This window comes from Centruroides sculpturatus, unplaced genomic scaffold (genome assembly GCF_000671375.1).
Source record: "Centruroides sculpturatus isolate CEXI.00-Female unplaced genomic scaffold, Cexi_2.0 scaffold922, whole genome shotgun sequence".
Taxonomy (NCBI): domain Eukaryota; kingdom Metazoa; phylum Arthropoda; class Arachnida; order Scorpiones; family Buthidae; genus Centruroides; species Centruroides sculpturatus.
The window spans coordinates 225288-250311 of NW_019385066.1; the positions used below are offsets into that span (position 1 = coordinate 225288).

At 26.7% G+C, this 25024-nt stretch overlaps 1 protein-coding gene across 1 annotated transcript in view; it reads left to right on the forward strand.

Moving 5' to 3' along the window:
• Positions 1-25024, forward strand: part of LOC111634166 — a 153483-nt gene that overhangs the window by 63655 nt on the left and 64804 nt on the right. The window contains exon 4 of the mRNA XM_023378870.1: positions 13139-13352. Within this exon, the coding sequence (XP_023234638.1) occupies positions 13139-13352 (214 nt within the window). The remainder of the gene's footprint in view (positions 1-13138; positions 13353-25024) is intronic.

The window sequence follows — 25024 nt, forward strand, 5'->3', positions numbered from 1 at the left end:
GTAGTGTTTTACCATGATAATGTCAAATTTCACACAAGTTTGGTAACTCGTCAGAAACTGTTATAACTTAGATGGGACCTGCTATCACACCAACCATATTCGCCAGATTGACCACACTCGGATTATTACTTGTTTCGGTCTATACAAATTTTTTTTTAACTGTAAGACATTTACTTGAAATGACAATGTCAAAAATGACTTGGATCAGTTTTTTGTAAGCAACGATCAAAACTTTTATGAATGTGAAATCATGTTACTACCAGAAACGATGAAAACAGATATTTGACCAAAATGGTCAATATATAATTCAATAAAATATTTATTTATTATAAAAATATTGTTTTTTTTCCATGGAAAAAACGAACTTACTTTCCGAACAACCCAATATATTTCGAATTTGATAAGAGTCTCTATATAAAAAATTAGTAATTTATTAATTGTTTATTTAAGTGGTTTTTATTTATTAATTTTTAAGGTTTTATATGTAAATTTCGATTTAAGAAAGAAAGCTTTTGTTCATTTTTTAAATTGAAATTTATTTATTTCTATCCTGAAGTTCATTTAAGATGACCGAAAATGTTTGAAAATTAAAATTATACTGCATTTTTAAAGGTTTGAGTAGTAGTACTGTAGTTTATGACAAGTGCAGTTTTCAGAAAAAGTGTTCGCTTTTTGTTACATGAAAACATTTATTTAATAGAGAGAATTTTTCAAAGATGTTAGTCTTTTATATCTATTAGAAACAGCACAAAACATATGGAATCAATACAAAATTCCCATATTTGTATTTATTATAATAATGCTGCTGCTGCTGTTTTTATTTTATTTTTTTGTTTGCTGTATCATAGTTTAAATTGACAGCTGTAGAAGTTTTTATAATGAAATATTCTACTTTTATTAATGTTTACTGTATAACCTTACAACAGTTACAATGATGATTAACTTATTTGCTGCTGCTTTTTTTTTTGTAATAAAATACTAGATGTTATAATGGTTCTGGTCTTTTAAAAAATAAATCCATTACTATTAGTTATTTTATCAAAGCCATTTCAATATTAACTTATCGATAGTACTATTTTAATATAAGAGATGAAAAGAATAAATTGCGAAATATAAATTTTAAAGGAATTTAATACATCCTTTTATAAATCAAATATTTTCTTCAGTTTTAGAGTTACAACAGTTGTGATGGTTATAATAATTGTGACATCTGCCACGTTATAATTGCTTTCTGGTCTTCAAATTATGGAAAAAGTGCCTAATTGTTCAACTGAAAAGTTAAAGTTTGAATTTTTCTTATTATTTTTTTTAAATTGATTATCTCTACAGAAAATATACCTAAAAAGTAAGAAAATTGAATGCTTAATTATAAAAAGAAAGATAAATGTTTGAATTGTTTTTAAATGTAAATCATCATATAAGTTTTAAATTTGTTTTCTATTCTATTATATCTGCTATATTTAAATACTTCCATTTATTTACAAGAAAAAAATGTCATAAATGCCTTATGAAATTTTGTTATTTGGATACGATTTTGTATTATGCTGGATAAATCAAATGGAAGTAATTTTGTATAGAAATTAATTATTTATATGTATTTGTTAGTCACTGTTTTATTGTTAGTAACTTATTTTTATTTAAATGCAATAGTGGTAATTAGCCATTTACTATATTTTTGTATGTATAACCTGTGGTTTATCTGTGTTTAAAGACAATATAAATGGGTATAGGCCTGTTTGCATAGGATTCTTAAAGGGTGGATTTTTTTTAAATATTGTTTTTCCATAACAGTTTAATTTGTAAGAATAAACATATTATTTAATTCAGGATGATGATGATTTACAGTGTATTAATTTTTACAATATAGATATATAAAGTAATATGCTAGACTAAGGAGAACTAAATAGGCACAAAATAAATATAAATTATATACAATATGCTGTTTAATTTTCCCAAATTTTAGGTGTTAAACCTCTAAAACTTTGTTTGCACTGTTTGATTGGGCAAGTTATATACTGATTTTAAATTTCAGTTTTGAACTTGAAAGTATGGAGCAGTGACTACTATATGTATACAGGATATACAGGGGTAGGTTATGCAATGGTTTTATTTTTGTGCTAGCCATTTTCTATGGATTATATATACAAAAATGTGGTGTTATAAATTTTGAATAAAATTTAAAAATTTATAAAATGTTCAGGATGAGAATAAAACAAAGTATTCAATAAAATAAACAATAATCATCATCGTAATTCGACAATTCTACGACAGCGTCAACCTGAGGTGTGTAGAAAGGACAAATTATGAAGACATTTATTGTTTAATAAATGTTGTTGAAAATTTTATGTTTAATTACAAATTATTAAAATGTAATAATGAGTTTTTTCCTTATTTATTTTCTGTAAAAAAAATTAGTTTTTGTTAAACATATCAGTGAAAATATTAAAATGCCATTACATTTAATATATATACAGATATTTTAGACATATTTTGAAAGAATGTATCTCTTTGATAATTGCTAACAATAATAATAATAATAATTTTATTTAATAATTTTATTTAATACATATTATAATTGATTTTAAAATCAATTGTAATATGTATTTATTAAATAAAATTATATTAAGCAAGATGCTCTATCATCCAAAATTGAAACTAAAAAAAATTACAGGATGATTGATTTTTAATTTATTTATTCTGTTTTCAAATCAAAATAAAATAAATAAGATTGATTAAATAATATTAAATAATATACATAATTAATTTGATAATCTAATTTTTGCAAATATTTTAATAACCATATATAAAAATATTTAGAAATAGTTTTTTTTTTCTTCAAAATTATACGAGAAAATATTATACAGGTTTCAATATTGTAATGACAATATAACTTGTATTTCTGTTGCTGTAAGGAAAGTTCTAAATGATAAATTTGAGTTATTATTTATTATATTGTTTTTAATTTAAATGTATTTTTCAACATTTTCAAGTTCAGTTACGTCGGTGAAAAAATAATTAGTAAATTTAAATTACGGTTTACTTAACATGTAAACAAGCAGTTTATAATTTAATAATTCAGTTTTTTTACAGTTGTAATTTTCATTTTATGTATAAAAATTAATATCCAAATAATTTTCTGAAATTTATGATTTATGAAATTTATGATTATGATACTTTATGAATGAGCAATTACTTGTTGAGACATTGTCACAATGCCTGGCTGCAATTTTTAATTATATTATAATTTTAAATATATATTGACTTATGGTCAAGATCAGTGGTTTATATATAGTAAATCAGGGTCTTTGGCTCTAAGCTTTTCATATCTGGTTTCAATTTTCATATAACTTCATTCTTGAGATTAAAGAAGGATGGACAGATAGACGGACGATTTCAAAATTGCAATTCAATAAACGACTGATTTACAAATCAGTTGTTCTTATTGTTTAAATTGTATTTAATTTATACGGATAAAAATATGTTTATAAGAATATTATTATTACATTATATGTTTATGTTTTTTAAATTTTCAATTTGTGCAATAATACAGGAATTGATTTAGTAATTATAATAATTTTTTTAAAGCGTAACTTTACAGCAATGTAGAAAAGAGTTTCATGATGTGGAAGTTTAAATTATTACTGATATATTTAAACCAAATGATTGCCAGATTAGATTGGGCTATATTACTATTAATAATAATTAAACGCTAAGTAATTTTGCCTAGAGGTAGGCATTAGGTGCCATCTCTTATTAAATTTAATAATTAAATAAATATTAATTTAATTATATTAATTTATTTAGAAGGTGCTGGAAGAAAAGCGTGTAGTGAGTAACCAGTATTAGTTATATCTAAATTAATAGTTTTGGAAGCAAAAATTGGACAGATGTACAGGTAGAGTAACTGGTGATGCATTTGCACAGTACAGTATGTAGCAGTGGTGGGTCAAGTTCTGCTCCAGGCTGATTCTTTTCTTCCAGATTCTTCTAAATTAATTAATTAAATATTAATTTAATTACAATTATTCAGTTTAATAAAAGATGGCACCTAACACCTACCTATAGGCCAAATTACTTAGTGTTTATTTATTAATAGTAGCAGTTATATACCATAGCCTGATCTAACCTGGCAATCATTTGGCTTTAATATATTTATAACTATCTGGCTTACAGATGTTTATATTTAAATTATTACATGTTTTTCTTATGATAATTTATGTTACTGCTTTATAGTGGCAATCAATAAAAGATCTAATGGAATTTGAGATCTCAACTTAAATTGTATTATTCATTTGATTTCCTTTTTTTTTTTGTCTTAGGAAAAGTATTGAAAGAGATTTGCCTTAAATAAAAAAAATGAAATATTACTATAGTTCACTTGAAGCTAGAATTTTTTAGTCATGAATAACACATTGATTCTAGAATTGATAAAAATTTATAATTTTAGCAACAATAATTTGAGTTAGCAACTGGGTAAAGAACAGATTTGTTTTCCAAATCAATAAACCAAAAATGTTGTAGACATTTCACAAAAATTAAAGTTATTTAAATATAATGGATAAGGATGCAAAATCACATTACTGCATAATTTTAATTTAATAATTCTCATTACAATGATATTTGAAAATAGTGGCAAGTCATGCGTGTATTATTTCCAATATTTTTTCTGTATTGACTAGAATAGTAAATTAGAAATTGAAGTGAGAAAATTAATTAAATTTTTTTACAAGAATCAAATGGAAGTAATTTTGTATAGAAATTAATTATTTATATGTATTTGTTAGTCACTGTTTTATTGTTAGTAACTTATTTTTATTTAAATGCAATAGTGGTAATTAGCCATTTACTATATTTTTGTATGTATAACCTGTGGTTTATCTGTGTTTAAAGACAATATAAATGGGTATAGGCCTGTTTGCATAGGATTCTTAAAGGGTGGATTTTTTTTAAATATTGTTTTTCCATAACAGTTTAATTTGTAAGAATAAACATATTATTTAATTCAGGATGATGATGATTTACAGTGTATTAATTTTTACAATATAGATATATAAAGTAATATGCTAGACTAAGGAGAACTAAATAGGCACAAAATAAATATAAATTATATACAATATGCTGTTTAATTTTCCCAAATTTTAGGTGTTAAACCTCTAAAACTTTGTTTGCACTGTTTGATTGGGCAAGTTATATACTGATTTTAAATTTCAGTTTTGAACTTGAAAGTATGGAGCAGTGACTACTATATGTATACAGGATATACAGGGGTAGGTTATGCAATGGTTTTATTTTTGTGCTAGCCATTTTCTATGGATTATATATACAAAAATGTGGTGTTATAAATTTTGAATAAAATTTAAAAATTTATAAAATGTTCAGGATGAGAATAAAACAAAGTATTCAATAAAATAAACAATAATCATCATCGTAATTCGACAATTCTACGACAGCGTCAACCTGAGGTGTGTAGAAAGGACAAATTATGAAGACATTTATTGTTTAATAAATGTTGTTGAAAATTTTATGTTTAATTACAAATTATTAAAATGTAATAATGAGTTTTTTCCTTATTTATTTTCTGTAAAAAAAATTAGTTTTTGTCAAACATATCAGTGAAAATATTAAAATGCCATTACATTTAATATATATACAGATATTTTNATTTTTTTACAAGAAAATAAAACATTGATGTACTTTAATATTAACTTGAAATAAAATAAAAATTCTTCATACTATCATTTTTCAATATGTTGAAATTAGATTGTTTTGATATTTGAAGACCTTGGGGCAAGAACATATTAACTCATTTTTTTAAGGTTTCTGGGAAATCTAAAGTTTTGAATTTATTCAGTATTTTAGAACAGATAATTGGTGATTAATGATATTAGAGGTTGATAGGCAAGCCTATGAGAAGTTACATATTATAAATCTGGAAACATGTCTACTCTTTTTTGTAGATCTTCAACAATGTTGAAGAAACTGAGTTAACCTTGGGGGCATGAATATGTTTTCATTTATTTTTGTTATTGGTATTCTTAAAATAGATTAAAATGTCAGTTGTAAATTCTATATGTCAGTACTTCTTTACAAATTCCAGAAAATCAAGCAAAAATGTAGCATTTAATAAGATAAACAAATGTTTTCAACAATTTTAAGTTGCCATCTTCCATTTTTATATTTTTTAAACTGAAGATAAATGCCTACAAAACAATATACCTTATTAATAAAGTATATTGTTCGCTGTGGTTTGACTCTTGTCGAGACGTTTCGGCAAGAGTGTGGATGGATTTTTAGCATTCGTAACCAAGCCATTTGGATGAGGGTTGTGAATTAGACATAACTATTTTTCTGATTCATTTTTTCAACATTGATTTGACTTTTTGTTTGTTTGTATTAAAAAATGATAATTTGGTAAAAGCTGCACACCACCTTGCAATAGTCTTGCACCTCACAGATCGGAAAACAGTGGTTTGTACATAGGATCAAAAATGATCGTGTAGGGATCTCTATACTTGGAAGGAAATTGGAACACTAAAATCTATGATTTATTTAGATATTAATCTCCTATTATTATATATATTAAAATTTCTAATTACTAATTTATCTGTAAAAGATTCAGGAAATTAAAGATATACAAAATATTAGATTAATTTTTATTATATATATATATAAACAAATCTACAAGTCTGATTTATCAGTAAATGCCAAACTATCTGCTACATTATTGGGCTACTCCACACTTAGGTTAAAGTGATAGCTGGCTGAGGGCCATGGGTGCTAAAATAATTCACAGTTGGCATGATGAGTGACTAGTATGGTTATACCTAAATTAGTAGTTCTGGAAGTGGAGACCAGATGGAGATCTAGGTATCATAATTGCAACATTTCTGCAGGGTCATGGGATTTGCTCTAGGCTGATTTTTTTCTTTTGGAAATAATTATAATAAATTTTTGGTTCTTTAATGCTTTTTTTTAAGCTTAGCATTAATTTCTCTTCTACTAATAGTGACATAAACAATGAATGAGAGTTCGTAAAGAACACAATGTCAGATTCATTTTTCATCTGTTAAATAATAAAGTAAAAGTTAAATTATTTATTCCTGCTTGTTAAACTAACAGCCTATGCTATTAATAAATTATATAAATATTTCTTTTATTTTGTTTCTACAGATTTATTAATTTGTTAATTATTGTAATTAATTAAAAATACATAATGGTAGGTTATCAATTATTTCTGTTTTCTACATACAGAATGTTCTAATCATGGAATCTATAAGATCTTAATGAAAATCTAGTATATATATAAGATAAAAAGCTTTAAAAAGTGAGAAAATAACACTTTATTTTATGTAAAGGTGACTGACATATAGCCTTACTGTAAAGTTTAGAGTGGTACAGACAAGCAATGGTCAATTTTAATATGCATGACAGTCAGAAATTGGTATGTATAATATTGACAGCCAGAAGTTTAAATTTTGTAAGTCCTAAATACTTCTAAACCTTGGAAATAGAAGCAAGAAAAGATGAGTCTGAAATTGTGGCATGAAAAATTAGTATTTATTGTGTAATAAGCATAGAATAATTTTTAAAATATTACCAATTTGTCACTTCTAAAGAAAACATGGTATCTCAAAATTCAGCAACTCAAAGCATATTGACATTTCACTCTACTTCAAGTGATAAAATTGTTGATAAGATTGGATTTTCTACATTCTCTGCCATTATAATTTATCTTCATTTGATTACGTGATTTGAATTCACCTTTGAACTATGTTAAAAACAAAGTCTTGTGATGCTGTCTTTGTAACAAGTAAATTATTTTGAGACTAGTTTTATCTAATGTCAAAAATTGTAAAAGCTTTAAAATCAATCAATGCTCGATTCAGTCAGTCAGTGGTTAATCAATGCTATTGCATAACAGATCAAATTGGAATTGTTGGTTTCTGGTTTTATAAAATAATTTTGACTTTTTTAGCACAGATAGGTGACTATGTGTAATATGAAGTTTCTCATGAATGTAATGTGTAAGACTGACTACAATATTAAAACTTTTCAGCAAAAAACTTCATATATGTAGACTGTTGGATGTTTGCACATAACTGAAATCTCTTATCATCAGAACAAATTATATCATGTTTTGTATTTGCTTTGATAATTTGTAAAATTTATTTTGATATAAATGACTTCATATTAAATAGTCTAAACAGAAAACAACAAATACAAGATTATAGGAGTCAAATACATGTAAGGACAAAATGTTTTTCAAGACCTTTCATCTCAGGTTCAGATTTTTTATTATAGTATTCCTCCTGCAAAGGTAGAATAATGCCTTTGATCCTCTTACTATGGACACTTCATCTTGTAATCTCACATTACAGTTCATCATTTCAAAACTTATTAAAATTTTTTTTACAGTTAATTGTTAATTTCATAATACCTTTTCAGTCAGTAAGATTTTGCAGTTTATATTGATTGCTGAAGAGATCTGAAGTTTATTTTCAATATACCATACCATTAAACTGAGTATAAATTTATACTTTTTCTAGTGTGAGTTTTATATCTAATTCTTATTAATATTGTTGTGGTTGTTTATAATGACCTGTTTATTGTCCTCTATGTTCTGCTTCACTCACGTCTGTTGATAATGATCCATTCCATTATAACATTCATAGTGTCAACACTCGCATTCCGCTGAATACTGTTGGCTGATGTAATCAACACTAAACAGTTCTAGCAAATTTGTTAACTATCATTTGATTGATTAACCAGCTCATATTGAAGTTTGCTAAGCTCAAATTTGTTCATTATTTCAAATCTTTGTAATCTGATAATTTGACATTTCTGTAAATCGTATGATGCCATCTAAGTTAAATAATTACTTATTTAACTTGGTGCTACTGATAATCGATGAATTTTAATGTAATATTACAAAGTTATGTAATTTAAGATGTAGAAACTATATATATAACATTAATGTGTATAATAGTAACTTAATTTTAGTCAAAGGTAATGGTTTGAATTTGAGATTTGAATAGACATATTATTATATCCACATATACATACGCTTACACACTAGAGTTGCCATCTGTGGAAACTGGCTTTGCTGGCTGATGTGATGACTGGGAAGGAGAGGAAGAAGGTAAATGTGATGCACTTTTTTTCATGCTTCTTGCATTCTTCATGCCTTTAAAAGCTTTAATTCCATTGCATTAACACTGAATGATGATTGGCAAGGGATGCAATAAGCTAAACAAATATCACCATCACCAAAAGTTAAATTTTTGAATTCATTTACTCAAAGCAAGGTTTTTTTAAATGTACAATTGTGTGAACATTTTTTTTTTCAAGGAGGAGAAGAATCAGACAAATATCTAGGCCAGTCTTGAAAAATCAATTTTTAAAATGTAAAATGGCAGTCAACCTGTGCAAACAGGTATTTTTACTTAGAATTACGATCATGCTTGAATATTTAATATATTACAGCATCATCTACGAATTGTAATGAAAACTTTCATAATTATAATGAGAAAGTTGTTTTATTATTAAAAGTAAACCTATTGAATATTAAAAACACAATTTATAATATTTTTTCAGTTAAAATATAATTTTGTTTATATTTTAAAGTGTTTTGCTGATACTTAATATTTTTTATTGATTGCTGATCAAGTTGGCCCAATGCTGGCTGGTTGGCAACACATACCACAGTACAAATTATGAATACAAAAGATTTATATATTAGTTTTAAGCTTCTTTTGTACCTTATTGAATTTAATTGTAAGAAGAACAATTTTTACATCACTTTACAGCTAATAAGTACAATAGTTTTAAGAATAACATTTTAATATGAATGATTTGTCTTGCATTGAAGTTAAATGATAAAAGGTAACATAAACAAATCATTTTGTAATACATGTTATTGTTTTAAACCTTTTTTTTATGAATTACAATAAAAGAAAAGTGTGTTTATTTGTGGCTTTGCCTCGGATAATACAGAACCTCAGTTAATCAAGGTTCTACCGTATATAGCTTTAAGCTATTTCTTTGTTGGCTAAAATTGATTTTATTTAAAATTAGAAAATGTTAATTTCATAATAGATTATTGATAATTTAAACATTTTATTATTCAATTTTTAATATTAAAATTTTATAGTTAATAAAATTTAAACTTGTTATTTCACTTAAACCAACATGAACAAGTAACTAATTTATTTTCCTAATAATTTTACTATTTACTATAATTGTTTATATACTTTATATTTTTTTATTGAAATTTTAGAAGTATAATATATCATACATGATTATTAGTTATTTATTCTTATACATTTCTCAATGTTTTTAAATGAGGAGACATTTCAAAATTATATTTATTATTATTGTTTTTTCTTTGAAACATTTAATTTATAATACTTTTTAAAAAACAAACAAAATGAAATCTATTTTTCATCTAGAATTTTGTAAACAAGCTTTTAAGATATCTTTAGTTAAATTTTGTTTGCTAAAAATAGAAGCTGTGGTATGTTATGCCACATTTAACAAAGTAATCTGGCTGGAAGACTAGAATAACACGCTGATTCAGTGGTTTGAGTTTTAATCATAACATGGTTATGTTCGTATAAATTATTCTTAAAGTATTTTTACTATTTAATTAGAATTGATTTTTTTTCTCTAGAATAAATTAAGAATGAATGTGAAAAATATTTTGAAGGTAATTTTCTCGTTTGGGATTGAAGTTAACCTTTTTGGTTTAATGCATTTATAATCGGCATCCTTTTTTAACACATCATCATATCTGTGTATCAGATAATCAATTAAATTAATTTGTTAATTGAATTTTGTAATTATTATTATTTTATAATGAATATTCACATAATAAAATACAATATCTGATATTAATAAATGTTTAATCTTTAGATGAATGAGACACTTTATTCTTAATGTATTGTACTAAATCTAGCTGCTATTTTCTCCAAAATTAATTAATTAAAATAAGGAGATACAATAGTTCTTTAATATCTGTATGTTAAATGTTTTTCTATATATATAGAGGCTGTAATCAAACTGTGCCAATATTTTATGGATAGATTCTAGAGTCATAAATAAGCCTAAAATCTTCTATAAAGGTTTTTTCAAAATCCACTTTGTTTTCAAGATATGGCCTACAAAAAAATACTTTCCCAAATTTCCAGTCAAAATACTAACACTAGAGTTGTCAGGTTTTTAAAGTAATTTTTTTTTAAATACTTCTGTCAACCGACTGAGGTAAGTAAATGTCACCCAAGCAGGTCCTTTATAATAAAGTGGATAATACTGTTCACATTTAAAATTTTGCAGTACGAATTCACTTTACAGTAAAAAAAACAAAATAGTTGAAAAGCGAAAGCTTGTCATGTTCATGTAAATATACTTTGAATAACATTTTGTTTTTTACAAAATTAAACAGGATAATTTACAAGAACTGCCCAAAATTTCTTCTGCAGACAGATATTTGCTTCTTATAAAAACAATTGAAACTCAATGTTCATAACTTATCAAAACAATTTTGCCATATTTTTTGAGGATTATAAATTTTCATTTTATGACTCATTAAATTGTTTGTTTAATGTGAATAAATGTGATAAAATTTACTTAGCTTTCTTCAATTGCAATATTTTATTATAGTATTATATTATTATTATAATAATTTAATGACTAAAGTATTTTTTAAAGTACAGTATTACTAATCCAAACTCATAATTAATTGGGTTATTATTCTATAATTAATAATTAGATACTAAGTAATTTGGTACTAGAGGTAGACATTAGGTGCCATCTCTTATCTAAATTAATAATAATAATTATGGCAAGAGTTTGGATTAGTATCAGTACATCAGGCATCGGGATGTTGATATATATATGTATGTATATAAAATATTACTGCATTTTATTATTTAATTTTCAAATATTGTTTTGACAATGAACACAAAATGATTGTAAAACTCAAGTATTTTTATAGTACTGATAAATGATTTTTAGTTTTCATAAAGAAGGAATAAAAAAATTCTCAGTATGCACTTTTTTGACATTTAATAAACATAACTTTTCTAGAATGCAGTAATGCTCTTTACAGTTTTATTAAATTTAAGATGAATATATTATATTAGGAATATTTCAAATTTCTATACTTTTTTTACAATTTATGAAACATTCAGATCTAATCAGTTAATAACTCTCATCAAGCATGCTTTTTATTGATGTAACTTACTTGGCTGTTATAGAATATAAAATAGGGAAATTTTGGTGATTGATTGAATTTTGATTCCTCCCCAGTTTTTGCATTTCTCGACATTTTGACACTACAGGAACTCAAAAATGAAAAACAGAAACCTTACAAAAGTTTGTGTATGAGTACATGGCATCATGTATTTGGCTTTTTATCTCAGGATTGGATAAACCAAACTTTTGGAAACTTAGCATGATTGTTTCTGTGTACGGGGCTTTTAAATTATGATAGTTAAAAGTTAAAGTGATGAGGTCATAGAGGAAAGCATGTGTCTTATGAGCAGTGTCAGACTTAGTTTTACTCATTATTAGCATTTACAATTTCTTTAAAAACTCAGTATTACTTCTCAAAAATAAGCCGCTTGCTCTTTCATTATGATTAATATAAAAATTATTTTTTTAATAAAATATCATAACAGATGACACCACACATTACTTTATAAAATATGACTGCTGGGAAAATTGTGCAAGATTACTCACCAGCTTTTTTTTAATCTAATTGAATATTTAATCCCATAGATTTTTATCTTTGTATCTTAAATTCTTTTATTGTAATCTTGAAATGCTATTTAAAAAATCTTACAATTTGAATTAAGATCCAATGGTGTTGAGCATTCATGTTTATCAAAATTTAAATAAAGTTAATGTAGAAATGTATAGAAAGATTTTTTTAAATTGAAACCAATAATGAACATTTTATATTAATCAATGAATATTAATTAGTATGTCAGTTTGTGAAAAGTTGTATGATACTATCATTAAAAAGGCATCTGAATCAATTAATTGCTGATGCTAAATATTTTTTAATTTTATAAAATTATAAATTTTTTTTTAATTGGAAAAAAGTTCTTAATTTTTATTATTGTATTTTCATTTACAGCTCAGAAACAAGTAGAATTAAGCCCTAGTCTTACTGCTTATAGTCAAGAATATTCAGAAGAACCTATTATGGAAAGTGATAGGTATAAGAGAGAGATGGTTTCAGAAGCTATTCGTGAAATTAAAAAAGCAATTCAGCATAGCAAAAGTGTGCAGCTGAAAAACACTCCTTCAGGAAAAACAGAAGGACTAAATCAACCAGTGTGGGTTCCAAGGTATGGGTAAAAAATTAAACATAATAGTGTTTATTTTATCAACATTATGAGTATTTAAAAATAGTATATATAAATTATCCGATTTGACAAATTTATATATGTAATTTTTTAATATAATATACCATGGATATTAGTTACTATCAATATGCCAAATGATTACCAGATTAAATCAGGCTATTATTGCATATTACTAGAAATATTTCTTATTACTAAAAATATTGGGCTTTGAGATATTTATATATTAGTTACTATCTCATTTATATTCATATTTTGGTTTTCACTAAAGAAATTACATTTAAATTTCATAAATAATGATAGTAATATAATAAAATAGTATATATATAAACATTTATGTATGTATGCTATAAAAAAGTTCAGACAAAACATACAGTAGGAAGATTATTCAAGTTGAAAAACAATTACAGGTAAGTTTAACTGATGGTATATTTATGACTTCATCAAGAAGAATTTCACTAATAATATATCAATTAAAGTTAGTTTTAATATAAGCTTTCAAAAACTTATATAGAACTGCTTTGTAATTATGAAGCCAGTATATTTTTATTTAAAAAACATGTTGTTAATATGTTTCAAAATTAAACTATTACAGCAAAATTAAATATTAAGTATTGGATGAATAAAAACATTGATTTTTACAAAAAAAAAACTGTCTGTTGAATTTAACCTGTTTTTATAGAAAACTTTATTAAATTGGTTTTATTTTATTTTTATAATAATGAATCTTTTGAAACTAATAATTAGTTTTAAAGCGGATAAGTCAATTAAATCAAAATAACAAGTTAATTAAAATAATAGCAAGCAATAATTGTTTGCTATTATTTGAATGAACTTGTTATTACTAATATAAAAGCTGTCATGTGTGTGTGAATTCCTTATCACTCCTGCAATTTTTGTCCAATTCGGATGAAATTTTGGTTATATTCATTATGTTCTGACAAAGTATAGGTTACTTACTTTGCTCTAGAAAAACATTTTATCAATTTCAGATCAGTGACAGCACTTACATTGCAGTAATGTCAGTGACCTCATTTAGTTCTTGTTTGACAAGGGAATTTCCCTTAATTAAGTTGCATTTTTAAAATTTTGGCAAATGATGTATTTTAAATTTACTTTGTTAAATTTAAACTTTAAAAAAAAGATAGCCTCATTGTATCACTTCTATAATAAATTGTTTTTGAAAAAACTTTTCATGGTGACAACATGATGATCTACTATGCAATTGGAAGTAATGATCTAACAAGCCTGTTATTTAGAAAATGTTTTTGCTCATGTAACTAATGTATATACAATTCATCTTTGTTTTATCAATGTGGAATTAAAAAGACTCCCTATTTTGTCCAAAAAAAAAAAAAAAGAGTCTAAGTGAAAGTGTAAGAGTAAAATTGGTTGGGTAAATTCTAGATTTAAAAGAATAAGAACAACCGAGACCCCTAAAGGCTATGAAGTCTAACTTGAGCAACATAGAGTAAGAATGGCTTTGTCAAGGACTGTAAAAACAGCATCACAACATCAAGCTAGTATAAACTACTTAATTTGTAGAAATATTAGCAACTATTCTTGAATTTTTTGAAATAGCTACTCTTCTCAATTCTTCAATCTCTACTTTCTCATAAAAAGTATTCCGTCATGCTTGACGGGAGAATTTCTAGTTTGTAAAATAATAGTAGTATTTCAATTAAAATAAAAAAGAATAGAATTATAAATAGCTTGTTTTATATTGACGCATTTAATGTGGATATTAGAAAGGAAAACTCAAAAGCATTAACAGTCTAAATATTTAATTAAATTAGGCATTTTTCAGGATATTAGATCCCATTTTCAGATAAAGTACATTCAAGCTATTGGAATATTAACATGAAATTGAATGATTTTACTGTACATGCTTATGAACATTTGAATCTAAGCTGACCAATAACTTGTCTGAAAATTTTTAAGGCATATACAAAGTGCAGTCAAAAAGTTTCAGGACTGGTGATATGATGCTACAATCAGCTGGCCATGTGCTGAACTTCCACAAAGTAGGATTTGTAATAGACATTGTTATTTATCTTCCCACCAAATTTTGTGCTATTATCTTATGTAGTTTTTGTTTCTTGCTATTTAGATTAGATCCGTGTTTTTGCCAATTTGTTACTTTCATTGCTTTGTAAAATGAATTCTTTTAAGGAACAATGTGTGAGAGTGAAATTTTGTTTCAAACTTGGTAAGACTGCAACAGGAAAAAAGTGAATACAGGAGACAAAATATGAATTTATGGCTATGACCCCAAGACAAAACGACAATCGACTCAGTAGAAAAATCGTGGTTCACCCAGATCAAAGAAAGCAGATCAAGTTAAATTCAATCTCAAGAACATGCTCATTGTTTTTTTTCAATAGGGAGGGAATTATTCTCTGAGAATTTGTTTCACAAGGTCAAACTATGAATGAAAATTTTTACATGGATGCTTTGAGGCTCCTGCATGAAAATGTCAGATGAAAAAGATCAGATCTTTGGAGAGCTCAGAACTGGTTGTTTCATCATGACAAGCTCCTGCTCTCACAGCTATCGCTATTCAACAGTTTCTTACAAAAATAAAATGGCTGTGGTACCCACTCTCCTTTCAGCAAGAGATGCTCTCACATTGAGAGTGAGAAACAACTTGGAAACACAACAGATGGTATTTAATACAAAGTGAGTGCAATTTTTCTCTGTGCATGCATTTCAAATGTAGAAGCATTGTTCGAATTCTGGGTCAAATTTCTCTTGAATTTAATGTTTGAAGCTAGAGTTGTTGAAAGTATGACATACACTGTTTAGTTTGACAGTTAACAATTCATGTTCAATTTAGAATAGTTACATGTGCTAAAGAAGGTCTGTCACATAGACTAAAAACATTTGATTTTCTAAAAGTTCTGCTGTTCAGGATATGATTATTCCCTTCGTACCATTTACAATTTTTCAATTTTCATTTAAACACTTTAATTTGTAACAAGAAAGGTAATTTCTGATTAAATTTTTATTCATTTTTTTACAAATGTTTGAGTTCAGGATATTTATTAAGGAAAAACTTTAATAAATTTATAATTTTGTAACAGGATTTATTAATGAATAATAAATAAATGATTTTTTCCCTTTTCAGATCACATTGCTTTCCAAAAATATGGATTAATAACAGGATAAGATACTTTTAATAAAATGCCTTATTTTAAACTTTCAGAAATTCTAAAAATACATCATTAACTCCAACTTTACATTATTATTTACTTTTAACTACTTTGTTGGGATGTTCTTAATATTAAAAATTGATGATCTCTCAAGTACTTTGGAGTTACTATGCCTATCTTCAAGGGAATGCAACTTTAGTCTGTAAAAAATAATTCTAGAATGTCAAGTTCTTATTTAAATTTGTTTCACTAAATGTTCTAAACAACTTTAATGTTTCTAGTGTTCTAATACTGTTCTTTTGTTAATAGAGAGGATATTTGGAGTATGTGGAGACAGAGACTTTAAACAAGGAGTTAGCATATATAAATGGAAGTGAACTTTAGGGAAATGCAATTTTAATCTCTTCCAAACTGTGGGTCTGGAGAGAGTTTTAGGAGGTTAGTGTAAAGAATTAAGAATGGAGAAAGAGGATGGAAAACGGCAGAAAGAACATTCCTAGAGAGAAGCTGGTTTCAATGTGTTATATATGTTACCTTTCAAGCCATGTATACAAGATACTAGAGAGACCTGTCCAGAAAAGAAAAATTGTTTTTAAGAGGAATAGTAGTGTGTTCAATCAGTTGAGAAATGAAAGAGAACAAAAAAAGAGATAAGGCCATGATGTATATACTAATTAAAGGAGAAGCTAACATAATGAAATTATATGTAGAGGCCATAAAAAATTGTTGGGGACCAGGATCCAGAAACACAGAAAGGATATTGAAAAGGTTTTGGTCACTATAGTTTTAGATCAATTGGTGTATGAGACAGTTGTGGAGATAAAATGGATGAGAACAAAGATTCTAGAGGAGCTTAGAGAAAGTGGTTTAGATCAAGCAGAAAAGATGTGGATTTATAAAGAATGTTTAAGGAAAGACATGATTAATAGTAAGGACTCAGAATCATTGCCCATGTCATGGAAATGATTATTAGAAATAAAAGGTTAGAGAGCACTAATTGTCAATTTCAAAAGATTCTGTTTAATTTTTTTTTTTAGAATAGTTGCAACATTGAAGTTTTGGATCTTTTAGTGGAATGAATTTAAATTAGAACTATACAGTCTAGAATTATATTTTTACAGTTGCATTCCCCTAAAGATGGCATAGTAGTCTGAAAGTACAGTCAAACCTCAGTTTATGAAATTAATGCATTTCTAAAAGTTGTTCGGAAACTGATTTCTTCTCAAACCAAGACAAATTTTCCCACAAGAAAAAATGTAAAATGGATTAATCCATTCCTGGCACCAAAACAAAAACCTCTTTTTTTTTCCTTCTTTAGCTGTATTTCATCTATTAAAATGTCTACATATGCAATATAATATTATATAGATATTTATTTTTTATATACTGTACAGTATATATTAAGAGTAAAATGTACTATCACCATCAACAGAAAGCAAAACTAACACTTTACAAAATGCTATAAATATAGATAGATTCAATTCTGCCTGGATGAAATATAATCAAATCAATCAAGACAGACAAGTAATTTACCCACACTGTTGGAAATATTATATTTAAATTGATTTGATTTTATTTTTAGTTTGTGTAACACCCAGAGTTTTAATTATTTTTAGTTTTAATTAGCAGGCTACCTAAAATTAATATTATAATAATAAATTTTTGTTAATTTTAATTTGAGTTAAGCACCTTTAAACACGGATTTGTGGATGTCATTTATGTTATGCAAGTGTCAATTAGCATGGATTTTATTAATTTGATGTAAATTGAATTGTGGGGCATATTGAAAATTGGAAGTAGTATCTTACCTGCATGCACGTTGAAATCTAATTTGAATAACAATGTCATTGCAGGTTGTGTTGTTACATCTAATGACATGAGGTGAATCTCAACACCACTACTGAATCAGTAGTCCTGTCATTGATTAGTTGGGCTGTCGACTTTCTTTAACATAGGATGTATAAGAAGCTGATTGTTTGTGGCTGGCTCTGCTGAGTAGCTTGTTTATAAATAGAGTTATTGTATGGCAACCAGAGCAAATATGGCATTCAAAATTTTGTTTGTAAACGGGCATTTGTAACCTGAGGTTTGACTGAACTTGGGAGAGGTTGTTAATTTTTGATGTTAAGAAACACTCCAACAAAGCAGTTAAAGGTAAATAGTAGTAAAAAGATGGGGAATGGGTGAATATTTAATTTTGATTCAAGCTAATCTGAAATTTCACTCATTAGTGACAAAACCTTTTTGAAATAAAAATTGATTTTTTTTTTTTTCTTTTTTAAATTCTGTTTTAGTTTTTCATAACAATAGAAACTGTGGTTCTATAATTGAAACCATTCATCTCTACTGCAATCGTATAATTGTGTAAATAGGTAGCTATGTAACCAGTGGTGATATTCAGTGGGTTTGCACAGGTCCAAACCTGTGCGAACCCACCGAACCCGTTGTTAACATTTTCAAAGTTTTCTGAACCTTGTTAAACACACACAACATTTCTCAGTGGTTTTGTTTCTTTTAAAAGATATATTAAAACATACGTATTATACTCTGTAACACTACTAAACTAGAGCCTTATACCCTGTTCGCCTTGGTGCGACCTTCCTTGACCGTTTCAATCTCAACCGACTCAAGAGAGTTCTTGAAACTAGATCCACTGACAGAGATCCCACAATCCCACGCGTGCGAGAAAATACAAGATAGCTGCAGAATACATGTCGGGCTATCAACAGCAAAATAAAAAAGATATTGTATTGCAAGAGACGACGACATCTGTCTATTATTAGATATATTGCAAGAAAAAGTATTGTATTTATTTCTAACCAAAACTTCCATTTTGTTTGTCGGTGTTCGTGACTTACCACGTAGTTATGTCAGTTTTATCATTGCGTGTAATATATATGTTTTTTATTTATCTGGGTATCTTAAGGTCAGTTTTTGCGCTAATGTTGCTAATGTACCATTTGAGTGAAAAAAAAAATTAAGGAAAAATTTTCTGTTAGTGAACACTTTGTTAAATATTTCGAATATCACCACTGTATGTAACAAGTAAAGAACATTTCAAGTTCACTTAAAAACAAGATTCCCACGTTTTGGCAAATTTCCCAATTAAAATCTATAGGCTTAGCCAAGATGCTACTTCATTTTTTTTACAGCTGCTGTTATATTTTATTATTGCAGATTTCTCCAGAACTGCTTTAATTTCCCTTGAATCTCATATGTGCAATTAGACATTTTCTGCAGCTGAGTGTCAGCCACATTGCCACACTCAATTGTTTGCATCTTTATGTTGTCGCTGAATGAGTGGTTGTTTTGAACATGCTTTATAACAAAGTATAAGTAATTATTTTTGTATTAATTTATGCAATGTTGATTTTTATCCTTTATAGGCAGAGATTCTTTGTACATTATGCTAAATTATCATAAAACAATTCCATTCCATTATCCTTGCACTCATAAGGGATGAGAAAAATGTATGTTGCCATGGACCTACTGTGCAATTTATATGTTCCTCTTCCAAATGAATTTGTTTTTTTTTAATGTAAATATTAAAATGGAACTAATGCACCATATGCAGATATTTGTGCAATGTTGGAGAGAGAACTTTTTCATCTGGATAAATGTTAGTGTACATATATGAGATATTTTACATGAGGAGTTACAAGTTAATAACTTGAAACTCCTCATTTATGAATTAATTTTTAAAGTGAATTTAAACAATTGTTTGGAGAATGATGGATTGAACATGAGGACCAATTTTATGTCCACTTAGGTCACAGAACGTAACACCATTGGTTATTTCCTATGGGGTTTTTATAAAAGAAATCAAGTTTTGTTTCAACAATTGATCATGACAAAGATACGGAGCAGAGAATAAGCAATGTATGTGCAAAAATAATAATAGAAATGGAGCAGTCCATTAATTGCAACTTTGTTACTTGATTACTTAGATGTTTAGATGAAAATGGACATCTCTTTGATCATTTGTTAAATAACTGAGAAAATAAAATATGGTAATAGAGATTAATCAGTCCACAAATTTGCATTTTTATTAAACTGATCTTTCAAAACATATTACTATATATATGCTCATAATAAAAAATTTGGCTTTACCTTCATTTGAGAGAGGTCTAAACAAGTTTTTTATACTACTTGGCTGATGTCACCTTAAGTATGTGATAAATGTGTATTGAATGTGCAGTGACATGGATACCCATGAAAGCTTATGACAGTTGATAACAATTTACACCCACCATGCCTGGAACCAGCAGCCATAGCTACCAAAAAATCATGAAATACACACCAAAGCAAAGATCTCTCTGGTGTCCACAGAGAAATCATATGGACCTCCTACTTAAGAATGTTATTCTGCCAAAACCTGACCATGTACTGTACAGCAGTGATTTTTGACTGGTGTGCTGCGAAAATTTCTGAAGATTATTAAATAAATTATTTTTGAAAGAAGCCCAAAGAACAATAAGTGTACATGTCAAATAAAACTTCTAAATTGATTATACAAGTTTTTCATTGTTATAATAAATAAACATATACATAATGTAGTAAAAAAAATAATTCTGCTTATGAATATATAATGTGTGCAGCACCAGATTATTTTATTTAAAATGAAATTTTCTTTAAATCAAAAAATGTATCTATAGCATAATTGTTCATATTTAGTTCAAATTATTTTAACTTAGTAACCTGCCCAATGTCCCGCTATTTCTAAAGGCAATTATCATTCCACTTTTAAATGCAAATTAAGACTTAATGTTAATTGCTTTTCTTGTGTAAATGAAAATTGTCAATTTAAATAACTATAATTGTAACCTGCTGCTATTTTAAGGAACAACAAAACTGTTTTATATAATTCACAAAGAATATAGACAAAAGGAATTAGGTTAAGTGGCAAGTAATATGACGATAGAATATTTACACACACAAGTTTAAATCATGTGATTTCCCCCCGCGGAAATTTAATTATAAGTTCAAGTGTGCCGCAAGATGAAAAAAAAAAAGGTTGAAAAAATACTGATTTACAGGTTTCTACAAAATGACAAGTATAAGGTGTCAAGGATAAGAATCCTGAGGGTATATAGAATTCCACTCAGAGACTACAGATTTCATTACAGAGAGTTAAAATACATAGGAGCCCCAACTGCTCACTATACTAGTTAATAGACTGAAAGAGCATAGTTATACCATTGATAGAAGAAAGCCAGTTACAGAACTATCCATCTATGCCTCTGACCTGGAAGTAGAAGTTAAACTTAATGAAACATACCTAAAACATTTTATCTAAAGCACAGCATATCTGAAGGGACAAAACATCCAGAAATCTTTGAAATTATGAAAGAAAGCACCCTGAATTAACTATAAGGATGCTGAATCAATCTCTGTAGCCTAAAACTATTTAAGAAATTTGTTATAAGTAATAATAATTAAATGAACAAGTATTCTTAAGTTTTGACTAATAATTTTTGGAAATTATCGTGTTTAATGAGTGCAATCATGAAAACAAAATTATTATAAAAAAAATAAATTACATTTAATTAATTTTTGGGAAAAATAGTTTTTCCACTCATTCCATTTTTACTTTCTTGACTGTTACATAACATATAACAGAGGAAAAGTATGGCAATCAGTCAAAAAAAATGAACCCCCAGTTTTTTCATTTTTGGAATTGGGACCTTGAAATGTTGAGAAATGCAAAAAAAATTGTGGTTTTTTTCTGTATGTAGGGGGGTGTGGAGGGGGCATGATTTTGTTCATCCTGTTTGAAACTTAATAAATCCTGTGCATTTTGTTGAAAATTCTGAAATTTTGCAGGGAGGTTTGTATATTAGGGGGATTGATTAAATTTTGGTGATTAAAGGTCGAAGAGGTGGGGAGATAATGGAGGTCATGTGTATCTCCAGTAGGGTCAGACTTAATGGTGATTTTACTCATTATTAGCATTTAAAACTTTTTTGTAAAACCCATCCCTACCCTCAAAATTAATTATTTTGCCATTTTATAATAGTTAAAAATATAAAAAGTTTTTAATAATAAAATATCGTAGCAGATAGTGCCATCAAATGTTGCCAGCAAAGTTAATCAACTCGTTGCTGGATTTTTTACTTGTGTATTCAATAAAATTGATGCAGTTATATACACATCTTTCATTATTGCAAAATAGAAATAATTTTGCAAAACTGTAATATTTTAAGAACTTGATGTGTATTTTAACTATCTTTAAGTGTCATAATAGAAAACAAAGAAAAGGGTAGAAATAATTCTACTGTAAATCATAATGTAGAAAAAGAATTTAAATGTTACAAAATACTAATTTAATGTAATGTTAAATATGAATTTCTTAAGAAATTAGATTGAAGAGGAGGGTAAAATGCCCGAAATGCATATCCCTAGATAAAAAAAAGCATATCTTGATGAATAGTTTCTGGATAAAACTACCACATAGTAATTTTCATATTCAATAAAACTTATCATTTAACATCATTTTTGCTAAAAAAAAAAAAGGTAGAATTGATTTTTAGATGTTATATTTACATTGAACCTATTAAGTTTTAAAAGCTTGGCATTTTATAATAAATTCTGATTAAAAATCAAAAGTAAAAAAGAAAACTGAAAAAAATCGTTTAAAATAAAAGCTTAAAAAAGCTTTTAATTTTAAGACTTAAAATTAAAATTAATTAAAGGTGATTAGTAAAATTTAGACAACATTTAATTAGGTAATTATTGAAATTTATTCTGTGATCAAATAATTAGATTTAATGGAGAAGTTTAACCAGCTAGATTTAAATTATATGAAATGAATGTTGTTGTCATGACAGTTTTTAAATTCTGTGAAGAATTACTTAACAACCTAAATTCTAAGGAATGTTCTTTGTTCTCTCTCAAAGCGTTCGTAGCTTTTAATTGACGTTAAAGGATCGCTTCTCGGTTGTTGTCTGGATGCAGTCTTTTTCCATATTTTGGATTATTTGCTTGATTGATACATAGAATACTATGCTATCAAAATTATCACTTGAAAAACTATTATTATTGCAAAACTTTATACTAATTTCATTATAATAAACTGTTCGGTAACACATTTTTAGATTGCAAATAAATTAGGAGTTAATTATTTAATTAATTCTGTTAGATTTTTCATGAATTTAAGTATATAGCTTTATATGATAATTGCAGAAAAGTATAAGGTATTAATATAAAATAGAATTTATTTTACATTATTCTGCCTCTCAAATTTTCAGTTCTTATCTCAGTTTTATGTATTCAGTTTCTAGTTCAGTTCACTTCTATATATTCTTATTTATTCTTGTTTCTATAGAAACAGTAGTATGTTAATTGTTAACAAAAGTGATTTTAATAATCTGTTTTCAACATGCCTAATGCAAGTGATTAATAAATGTTGTAGGAAATCTGAATATCTTCCATTAACTTCAAAAACTTTTAAGATTGATTTGTACCTACAAACAAGCAGAAAGTAAACAATAATTGGAAAGTAGTAATTATATGGATTTACTTATTTCATTTTTAAAATTCAAATATTGTGTTTTTTTTCAATTATATGAATATTTCTTGTTTAACTTAGGCATTTAGGAAAGTGTGTTTATAAAAACTGAAAATTTATGAATTTGATTTGCTTTAAATTGCATCTCCAAACAAATATATATATATAGCTTTTAATAGCTCTGTAAAATATTGCTAGATAGATTTTGAAAATATTTTACAAAATTTATCTATCAATATTTTACAGAGCTATTAAAAGCTATTTCAACTGTTAAGAGAGTTACAATCAAGAAATATTGAACTAATATTGTTCATTATTAACAATGCTTTAAATGCCAACCTTATCCAAATAGAGTTGATTCTGCTTAATAACATGGCATTGGGACCGGAGCTTTTTGGGGCTACTAAAAGGCGTGGTTTATAGTTATAGGATTTGATTCCGTTCTTGAATGTTTTGTCTTAATATGTAGCATGTCCTACTAACCGACCGAGCTAATAATCGGAATTGACTATATTCAGAATTGAAGTTCTTTCACACACATGCATGTGTGCGTGTGTGTGTGTGTGTATATATATGTGTGTGTGTGTCTGTCTGAAAGAACTTCAATTCTGAGTATTTGGAGGATAAGATTAGCAAGAAATTTGTGAATTAAGCAAGAGTTGCAAACTTGACTCTCTCTTCAGATCATTGTTTATGCTGAAATCTGTAAATTTATTTATTAACAAACCTGAATTATTTAATCTTATTGTTAATGATGCAACTAAATGCAATCAAAATTTGCAATTAAGTTAGTGTAATTCAGTGATGTTTTTTTGGCTAATTATTATTTTAATTTTTTAATAATTGGGCTATAATGCTATGTACTGTACTTACAAGAGAGAAAATTAATTTCCAAGTTTTAAAACTTTTGTTAGAATGGAGTAATAAACAACAATAATTTATCTGTTTCATTAAGGTGGCTCCACATATTCGGTACTTGCCAAATGCTGAGCAAACAT